At 39.8% G+C, this 10,509-nt stretch overlaps 1 protein-coding gene across 1 annotated transcript in view; it reads left to right on the top strand.

Annotated features, from left to right (window-relative positions):
• LOC139640186 (rod cGMP-specific 3',5'-cyclic phosphodiesterase subunit alpha-like) overlaps positions 1-9,209 on the top strand; it is a gene marked incomplete at its 5' end in the record, with an annotated part of 17,965 nt that extends 8,756 nt beyond the window's left edge. The window contains 4 exons of the mRNA XM_071514359.1: positions 2,288-2,362; positions 6,574-6,657; positions 8,726-8,894; positions 9,163-9,209. Of these exons, the coding sequence (XP_071370460.1) occupies positions 2,288-2,362; positions 6,574-6,657; positions 8,726-8,894; positions 9,163-9,209 (375 nt within the window). The remainder of the gene's footprint in view (positions 1-2,287; positions 2,363-6,573; positions 6,658-8,725; positions 8,895-9,162) is intronic.
• Between the last annotated feature and the right edge of the window lie 1,300 nt (positions 9,210-10,509).

Below are 10,509 nucleotides of genomic sequence, written 5' to 3'. Positions count from 1 at the left end.
GTCACAAGCTTCCCTGACCTCCAGGCTGCCATCGTTTCTCGCGTCACACAACCTTTGCCGACTAGCATATTCCACTTTTACTTGTATATTTTTTCTGATTCGTCTTCACCTTTTTCTGAACCTGGTGAGTCAGCTCTACCTCCCACACACATTCATTATATCTATTTACAGTATCACCCGGTCTCATGTGAATTGTTCTGTAAAACTAGTTTGATGACTAACTCTTTGCCTTAAAGGTAAATTCCACCCTGAATACAGAGGCAACATACAGTATCTCAGTCATCCCAATTTTGGTGATTATCATGTTTTAACTTCAGGTAATGGGTTACACGGTTCTCTCTGGTTAGAGAAATTTCTACAACCCCTTTGTGAAGCGCTTTCAAACACTTATATTGCCCTTAGCGATCTTATTGTTAAAGCTGCCTGCTGCACAAGGCAACTTTGCATGTGGGCGGCTCTAAATGGGAGCGAGAGGTAATTGTTTGAAAACTGTTTGAACTTAAATACCCAGAAATCCTACAAGGTGACGTAGAGCTGGGCGATATGGTTGAAATCAATATCATGATAATCATCAAGGATCAAGGATTTTTCTCGATATCAGTATATATCATGATATGGTTCATGTATGCAAAATCACATTAAATAATCAAATTAATGTTCATCTCATTGAACCGAATGGTAATGTTAGGTGTGATGTCAAACAAAACAGAAATATTCAAATAATATTCCTACCATACCTCATTTTATCAGAGTTTTTAAGTAAAATTTGCTTGTCATCATCAATTCAGACATAAGAAATGTGTGTCACGATATCAAAATATCTTCATATCATCACGATATGATTCCACTGAAAGACGATAAACGATAATATTGAATTATCGCCCAGCCCCTAAGGTGACGTCCGTAAACGTCACACAGCAGACTCATGTTTACCAACCCGGCCGGTCTGTGATGCTTCATACCAAAGGAAACCAAAAAAAGATGAGAGAGGAAAAGATCTAACGTTGGTGAGCCCAGTTTTCTCTGCTGCTGCTTAGGAGACAGTTTGGATTTCACTCTTGAGTTTAAATTTGTCACTTCTTGTGGGCGGAGAACTGTCCATACCCAACATCAGAATTTAATTTGAGCAAATCGGGTGAATCTGCGGCGTCTCGATTGCTGCAGATGGGTCTCTCTTCTCTGCTGCAGCCCCACTTAGTGATTTAGGCTGATAAGACAGTTGGATTTTTACATAAAGCTCTTTCCGAGTGCAGCTTTCAGATGGCAGATAGTTCCTTTTAGATTTGCTGGGACAGACGACTCACTCTGTCACCGGGAGACAAAAACCTGGAGCTGCTCCATTAGTGATACTATATTCCTCTGACGTTTTGTGGCTGATGATTTATTTTCAGTCAGCTCCTGCCTCCCACGCTCACAGTCAGGAGATCTGTCTACAGGTTCCTCCAGCCTCGTGGCAATTGTACTCCAAGACGAGGCCTGATGACTAACTCTTTCTAAAATGAGGTTTTTGCACCCCGAATACGGAATTTTTCACGTATTATTCATCGGCATTGCTCGCATTGCTCCATTTTTGGTTTGTGGGGATAGAGATGTCAGTCTTTGATCTCATCGTGTCACAAAACCCGAAGCCGCCTGATTGGCAGTGAGTCAGACGTTCATTTATGGGCAAGGTGCAAGGTGATTTCAACAAGGAATATGGCCGCATTTTCTGCTCGATAACTGCCAGCGCTATAATAAAACGCCACTCATGTCGGCTGCTCACACTAGCTTTATGAATAACTATGCTTTAAAGGAGAATTACCCCCAAATACAGTAAAATAAGTAATTGTGTTATTCAAATGAATGTTGATAGATGAATTTGAGGAGAATAAATCCCCTCTACCTCTCTCCTCAACTCTTATTTTTATTTCTTATTATCAATTTTCTCTTTATTACTTCTCTTACTCTGACTATTCTGTGGTCACAGGGATATTGCCAGGGCCCTGTGACCTCTGACCCTTGACCTCCTTACTGTTGGCTGCATAACAGAAACACCAACATACACACACACACTCTACAGACACTGTAGGCCATGCTGTCTGCGTGCGCAATGTGATGCTGAATGTCTATATGTAGAGTGATATGTGTGGTCTGTTGTATGTATATCTATTGTAAGAGATGCTGTTTCCCTGTACCATGTGTGTCAGAATGTACTAATGTCACTATGTAATGTAACGTAAAAGTTGGGAAAGCTACCTCGGGGCCAGGCCATGCAAAGCCTTATACGATTCTCTGTTTCTCCCTCTAGGTGGCGCTGTCTGTGGCTGCAGAGTTCTGGGAGCAGGGAGACCTGGAGAGGACCGTCCTGGAGCAGCAGCCTATTGTAAGGAGACAGAAAGTTCGGGGATAGAGAGAGGGATGGATGGTAGAAAGAAGGATAGAGGGATGGATGGAGGCAGTATCTTCACCTGCTGAAGTGTCCTTGAGCAAAACACTGAGTCCCTACCAGATCCAGGAAGGCTGCTGTTGTGTAGCTGAACCTGAACCTGACCTCTGACCTCGAAAAGATGATTTTCCTACAGGGATCAATGAAACATCACATTTTAATTCTTATTATTGGATGGATGAAGGGTGGGGAGGGAAAAACAGCATTTTTAGCTCTGACCTTTGACCTCATTACTAGGGTTAGACTGATATATTGGTCTACCCTGCCGATATATAAAGCCAGATCTGGTCCCGTCAGTTTCGTCGAACTCTGATATAATGCAGCTTGATTGATTACATATTTACTGTAGATTTGATCAATACTACACTGGCTGTCTGTAGGAAGTTAACTTGGCATTTTGTTCAGATTCCAAACAAATATTTCCTGTTTAGGTTTCACTTTATTTTTTTCTTTTGCATGAAAATCATATTGAATTTCGGTACAAAATACCTGCAGCTTCAATCCAAAAATATTATCGGCCTTTAGAGACCCATATCAGTGGAACCCGAATATTGACACAATTCACTTCATTTAAAATGTCCATAGTTGAAAATATATGATAATATAAGATGCCAAAAATGCTGTTAAAATAATTTTGTTAATCATTTTTATTACCCTGGGTTTCAGTGGAGAGTCATGGTCTAAATACTGTTTCAGATGCTTTTCCACCCTGAGAAGAATCCTTGATAATTTTTGGAAGTTTTTGGGATGACAATGGTCAAATTTATATTGATTATTGGCACAAAATATCACCTCATGGCAGCTTTAATCAGTAGCGGCCTTCAAAATTCATATCACTTGAACCTTCTCTCACCTGCACAGCTTGTATTTCATATCCTTTCTCTTTTCCCAGTGTTTTCATTAATTTTTTTTTGCAAACTACAAAAACTAAACTTAAAGAGGAGAAGGAGGATTTGGTGGGTGGATGAGAATCATGTGAATTAAAAGCAGGACAAAACTATCCTTGGGGCTTCAATTTAGGATGGAGAGTGGGAGGGGAGAAAAAAAGTACAAAAGGGAGAAAAGAGGGTAGAAGAGAGTGAAGGGAATAAGACCGAAAGTAAGAAGGAGAGAGAAAGGGATTGAGGGAGACAGACAGGGAGAGAGAAGGAGAGAGAGATGAAAGACTAAATGAAAAGAGAGATTTAGTCCCCTGTGGCGGTGGTAGTGAGTGATGTACAGGCCATTATGTGGTGCAGCGGTACAGAAAGAGCGGTCACTGTGGCCCTAACCTAGCCAACCATGCCCTCCCTGCTCTCTCTCTCTCCACCACTCTACCAGTAGGTCTCTCTCTCCCTCTCCCTCTATTTCATTCTCTTATGTCCTTGAGACACTTGATGTGCTAGAACACCAAATCTCTCTCTCTCTTTCTCCCCCTCCCTCTCTCTCTCTCTCTCTCTCTCTCTTCACAGCGCTCTGAATTTAATAGCATCTATGTCAGCGGGGAAAACTTTTCATTTCGGTCAGTTTGTATTCTTCTACCAGTACATTCAGGAACTTGCTGTGAACTGAAAAGAATAAAAAAAAAGACTTTCAGAGGCTGTGACACTCAAGCAACTTTTTGAGGAAATGTAGACGGGCAATTTTGCCAGCAATTACAAGATTAAGATTCAAGATTTCTTTCTTGTCATTTTTTCTTGCACTTACGTACAATCAGGAATGAAATACCTTTCCTCCTAGACCTACAGTGTACATAAATAAATTAAAATAGAGAGTTAAAAAAGCTCTTATAAAAACATTCACAATACACACAGTACACAAACTCAATACAGTACAACCCAATACACATAGTGTACCAAGAAAAAAAAAAAAAAAGAAAATTAGCAGTATATTTGGAGGGGAATAGCAGCGTTATACTATAAATTGTCTTTGTCTATGCAAAAAGTGCATGGTTTAGTGTGAAAAAAAAAAAAAAAAAAGCCAACGTGAACTTTTGGTTTCTTGTTCCACGCTGATGTGCCGCGGTTATTTATGTGAACCTCAGGGAGGGAAGGTAACACCGGCCACATGCTGGTAAATTTCGGATGTGGCCGGTAACATGAAGCTGAACCGGGAAAGTGAGAGGTCACTATTTGAAAAATTTGAACTTGACCCAGAAATCCTATAAGGTGACGTCAGTAAAATGCACTCAGCCCGCTCATGTTTACCAACCGGCCGATCTGTGACAAGGTTATTATCGTTAACGAAAACTAACGAAATAATGAAAACTAGGTGTGAAAAAAAAAGTTCGTTAACTGAAATAAAAATAAAAACGAGGCTTTACAAAAAAACGATAACTAACTGAAACTGTATTGTGTGTTTAAAAAACTAACTAAAATAAACTAAAATTATAGAGAAAATGTCCTTAGTTTTCGTCTTTGTCAATTTATTTCATACATAAGACTAGTATTTTGAATTTTTGAATCTCGCCCCTGACAAATACCCCATATTACAAAAAAAGTCTAAAACTAACACTGAAACTAATAAAAACTAAACTAAAACTAAGCATTTTCAAAGAATAAAAACTAAACTAAACTAGCAAACCCGCTTTAAAAACTAATTAAAACTAAACTGAAATTGAAAACAGAAAGTCAAAACGAAATAAAAATAAAAACTAATGAAAAACGCAAAACTATAATAACCTTGGTCTGTGATGCTTTATACCAAAGGAAACCAAAGAGACGAGAGAGGAAAAGCGCTGCTCACTGCTGTTTACGAGACAGTTTGGATTTCACTCTTTAAGTTTTTATTCATCGCTTCCTTGCGGGGGGAGAAGTGACAATTAGAGATGGGACGATAAGCTTATCCCACAGCACAATTCGATATGTGATATGGGGGTTCACGACTCGATACAACCACGATACGATATAATAAAAAATAAAAGTTCAATGACAACAAAGTGTGACTTTTTGCAGAAATCTTTCTAGCAATGGCACTAGCTTGCTAAAATGTACAATTTAAACAACAATTGTCATTACAAAGTATAAACAATATAATTTGGATGGAGAGCTTGTGAAATTGTGATGGTCAAGCCGTCTCATTTGTGATGACTACAGCATAATAAAATGCAGCTAAAATTGCGATTCATTTTTCTGCCCCACGATACAGATTGTCACATTTTCGTATTGCGATATATTGAATTTCGATATATCGGCCCATCCCTAGTGTCCGTACCCAACACCAGAATTTAACTTCGGCAAATCAGGTGAACCTACAGATCTGCAGGGGACGGGACGCTCTTCTCTGTTGCAGCCCCACTTTTTGATTTAGTCCGACAAGACAGGTGTATTTTTACATAAAAAAATATTGCCTAGTGCAGCTTTAATCGCTCCCTGCAGGGAAAGTTTCTTCCACGTTTCCACAAGGAGGTCAGAGGTTAGGAGGAGGAGAGGAAGTCTTGCTCAAGGGCTCTTCAGCAGGGCAGTTGCTTGCTGATATGGAGGTTTGAACCCTGGTACTCCGGTTAGAAGGACTGTCTCCTGAAGCTCTACTTCACCCTACCGGTCTTAATAATCTCTACTCCACTGGTTTTCAGCCTGGGTGTCAACTTGTAGGAATGTGTCCTGAAGCTACATGAGCAAACAAATTCTGGATCTTTCGTTTGAAGTACAAGACTTTATTGTCCCTAATGAGAAAAATCAGTCTGCAGAAAGATATATCACACATTATAATTTCAGCCAAGCAGTCTGATGAGTCAAAGATGCATTCCAGCTGTTGTGATAATTCCAGTAAAACATGCTTGTTTTTTTGGTTGAACTTTTGTGGTAAACAGGCAGCTAGTTAGTCATCTTTCTTTTATAGTTTTTATATGAATCTGTGGACTACTTTTGAAGAAAATTTTCCAGACAGCACACGCACAGAAACCATGTATAAAAGCCATAATACCCTTGAGGGTGTTCTTTAATGTGGTAGTACCAAGCTGCATCACTGTTACACCCATAATCACAGTAAAAAAAAAAAAAAGATCCTCTCGGTTATTATGGCTATAATGTTAAAGACATAAAATGCAACCCGCATTAAAATTAAACCTAATGAAATGGAAAGAGCAGTAGATTGACTAACCAGGGAACCGGGGGGGGGGCAGATGGGTAGAGAGTCCAGCATCTTATTCTCCTCTCTCTCTCTTCCAGCCCATGATGGACAGAAACAAGTCGGCCGACCTGCCGAAGCTCCAGTGCGGTTTCATCGACTTCGTCTGCGCTTTCGTCTACAAGGTCAGTCCCCAGATCACACACACACACACACACACCCGAGCCGATTCACTGAAAGTTCACTGAATTCAACTGACCAAACTGCTGCTAAATTTTGACTATGGTTGTTAAATGTAATCTACTCTGCCAGCCACTCCTCTGCTGTAAAAAGGCCGCTTGGCAGGTGAGACAGTGTAGGTGGCTGGTGAATTTTGGGATAAGCCAGTCACTTAAGCTGGTAGGCAAAACAAGTTAGTTTCATGCTTTCTTAAAAAATTCGTAGAAATTTCTTAAGCAGCAGAAATTCACACAAGCATGCCCACAAAGTAAATCAACAGAGAACATAGATATTACCACAGTAATCAGAGGCTTGGGGATAGTCGTATTGTTGTATAGGTGTTTGTGGAGGGAGCTAGAAACATGAGGAAGGAGAAGAGTGGATTACCAAGGTATGATCTATTATACAATTAGAATAATTTGGTAACACTTTACAATAAGGGTCACTAAGTTAAGGGTTAGTTAATGTTTAATAAGCGTTAGTGAATGCTTAATAAACAGTTAACTAATGTGTAATTTACTATGGTGTTCATGTTAACTAAGGTATTAATTTATACATAATTTAATAGTTTATAAAGATGACTATTAAATAATGTATAAATTAATACTTTAGTTAACATGAACACCATTAGTAAATGATTACCAGACACATTAGTTAACTGTTAATTAAGGGTTAGTTCATGCTTATTAAACATTAGCTAACCCTTAACTTAGTGACCCTTATTGTAAAGTGTTACCAATAATTTGGTTGAAAACTATGGAAAAATGAAATGGATCAGCGCTACCTGGGTTGTTTCCACTTGTAAAGCACACAGTCAGCTGCTCTTCAGAATAGGCAACAGTTACACAGAGAACCAAACCAACAAGGCGGTCTGTTTGTAGGAGCTTTCTGATCTTGGAGCTGTAGGAAGACGACCTTGCAGAGGCGAACAACGAGCACTGAAGTGATGAATAAATTATTGAAACATGGCTTGGCAAAGATGAAAATAAAACAAGGTGATGCAGGCACCCAGTGGGGCCAATCAGTAACAAGATGCATCTTCCCTCCAAGTCTCATCAAAATCAGTGTAGCCTTTCACAGATTGAAATTTGGACTTGCGCCTCTATCAGGCCAATTAGTGTATTTTTTTTAAACAGCAAAGCACAGTTCCAGAATGTGTCCTTCTGTCAAGTTTCATCAAAATCAGATAAGATGGTGTCTGAGGTATCATGTTTGACTGGCAGACAGCCTGATTGCACACCTCGTTTCTGACCATGAAAGTGAAGTGTGGTGTTGAGACGTCCCGGACCCTGATGAAGGCGTCCCGCGGGCTGAAACACGTTCGTTATTTTTTGCCTCAAACATCTTCAAGGTTTTTCTCCAAGATCTGTGAGCTGCTCACTGCAAAGAGAGACCTTGTTTGTTTGTTTCTCAGCAAAAAAAAAAATCCCTGTTCATCATGTCGGAGAGATGTAAGACACCAAATATGTGAGCGGACACTTGGCCTCTTAAATTGACTGGGCGTGATGCCAGTGGAAGTGGCAGAGCTTTACATGTAACAGAGAAGTGGAGGTGTGTTTGTTTATTCGGATCCCCATTAGTTGCTACCGGGGTAGTAAAATAAAAGTATAAAACCTATATAAATCTATATAAAAATAGAACAAAACAAAACAAAACTCCGTTACCACCAGGAAGGAAAGCACTCAGGCGCAGAATTGAAACAAACGGAACAAGACAGAGTAAACAAAACAAAACAAAACAAGATAACTATGAAGGTCCACACCAGGAAAACAACAAGACCAAAAGACATACAGTCAAACACATTGAAATATTTGCAGAGAATTTGATGTAATTTTGAACCCACACAACTACAGTCATGATCTTGACTTGGACTCGCATTGTCCTTGTCTCAGTCTTCACCCATAAAGTCTCGGTCTTGACTTGGACTTGATTAGCTTCGGTCTCACTGTAGGTGGTCTCGACTACAACACCGGTACATATAATCGATTTGATCAAGCCTCTTCTTCTTCTCCTCCTCCTCCTCCTGCTCTCCAGGAGTTCAGTCGTTTCCATGTGGAGATCACCCCCATGCTGGACCGGCTGCTGAACAACAGGAAGGAGTGGAACGCCCTGAAGGAGGAGCATGAGGCCAAGCTGGCCGTCCTCGAGGAGGCCAAGAAGGCCAAGGAGGAGGCAGCTCAGCAGGCCGCCGGGGCCAAGCAAGGTGGGAGTCTCTCTCTGTCTCTCTCTCTTTCACACTCACACACACACACACACACACACACACACACACACACACACAGGTATAGAAGTTGCAAAAATGTTGTAATGCAAGATTTCATGGTGTCCCTTTCTACGACTGACACAGAAATTTAACTTTCTTTCTTTCTTGTTTCCTTCCTTCCATCTTTCCTTCCTTCCTTCCTTCCTTCCATCCTTCCTTCCTTCCGTCCTCCCTCCCTTCCTTCCTTCCTTCCTTCCTCCTGCAACAGCAGCAAGTGCAGCCCAGTCAAATTCTAAGACTTGTGTTGTCAGCTAGAGATGAAGCTCCAGCACCAGCTTGCCAGCTTCTGGTTGCAGTCCAGCTCTGGGTTTCCCAAAAGAGTTTTAGCACACAGATCAATTTCTTTTCATTTCAATGTGATTTTTGAAATCCCATCTTAAAGACCTGATTTAATTAGATCACATCCCCTGAAAATACCTGAAAATAGCTGTTACATGCTTCTTCCTCTCCACCTCTTCACATTTGTCATTTGGTGTGTTGTGACTCAATTTTATCCAGAAAATGTAAAATGTAAAGAATACATGGTAATTTATAAAAAGATCTCACCATGATATTTGATCTTACTGAGGGTTGTACGCATAAAATCAAACAAACTAGTTATTTATAAAACCTCAATTTCAAATGGGAACAGGTATAAATCTTCACAAGACCAACTAATTGCAAAAAAGTGTTAATTTGTGCTTAAGGAAGAGTTACACTATTTCAAACGAGCATACACAGCTTTATTCAGTCTTAGAAATTGTAAGAAAAAAAAAAAGCATCTTGAAAAATTAGAGACTTAAATGCATAGTGGTGTTACTGCATGCCAAAAATCACATTGAACCTGATCCTCTGGAAGTAAGGGTCACCAAGTTGCGAAAGAAAATGTCACAAAATCATGATCAAATTTCAACTAGTCATTCTTTTAAATTTTTAGTTAATTGCAGCACTAAACATGCAGTAAAGTATATTCCACACATATTCCACATTCAATTTATCTGTAAAGAGGAGAAAAATAATGAGAAAACTCATCATGGTCTTTTGTTATTTCTTTCTTTTCATGGCCAGCTCAGTGTGCCTCATTATACTCTCCCCTCTCACTTCCCTTCCACTCACCATCAGATATGAAATGCTCAAGGTGCTTTATCGTTAATGGCCAACACTACAATCACTCGCATCCCTTCCAAACAACAAGTGTGACCTCGGGCTTTGTTCAACGGCCCAAAGAAATGAAATGAAAAGGAAATGATATGAAACTAAGGGGAGGGTAACGCAGAAACGCTTTTGGGAAGCCCGGGCCTCGCTGGAGAGAGGACACTCTGCGTTTATAGACAAGTCTTCAGTAAATGGTATACCAAAGATATACCAATGTGTCACTTAATTTAATTAACAATGATATACTAATGATTAAAAATGCTTCTTATAACACCTTTAAAGGGGTTGAATGAATTTGCATACCATTGGGTTTATTTAGAAATACGTACTACTAATACTTGCATTTTATAGTTAAATGTTTTGGCACATTACTACATAAAGTTTACTGCGCTAAAAACTTACAATCTGTATAATCTAGCAC

Source organism: Centroberyx affinis, unplaced genomic scaffold (genome assembly GCF_046629955.1).
Source record: "Centroberyx affinis isolate AG114_WGS23_722 - 3 ecotype Tasmania unplaced genomic scaffold, CSIRO-AGI_Caff_v1 ptg008561l_1, whole genome shotgun sequence".
Classification (NCBI taxonomy): domain Eukaryota; kingdom Metazoa; phylum Chordata; class Actinopteri; order Beryciformes; family Berycidae; genus Centroberyx; species Centroberyx affinis.
The sequence above is the reverse complement of the archived record's forward strand: the minus strand, read 5'-3'. Positions and strand labels throughout refer to the sequence as shown.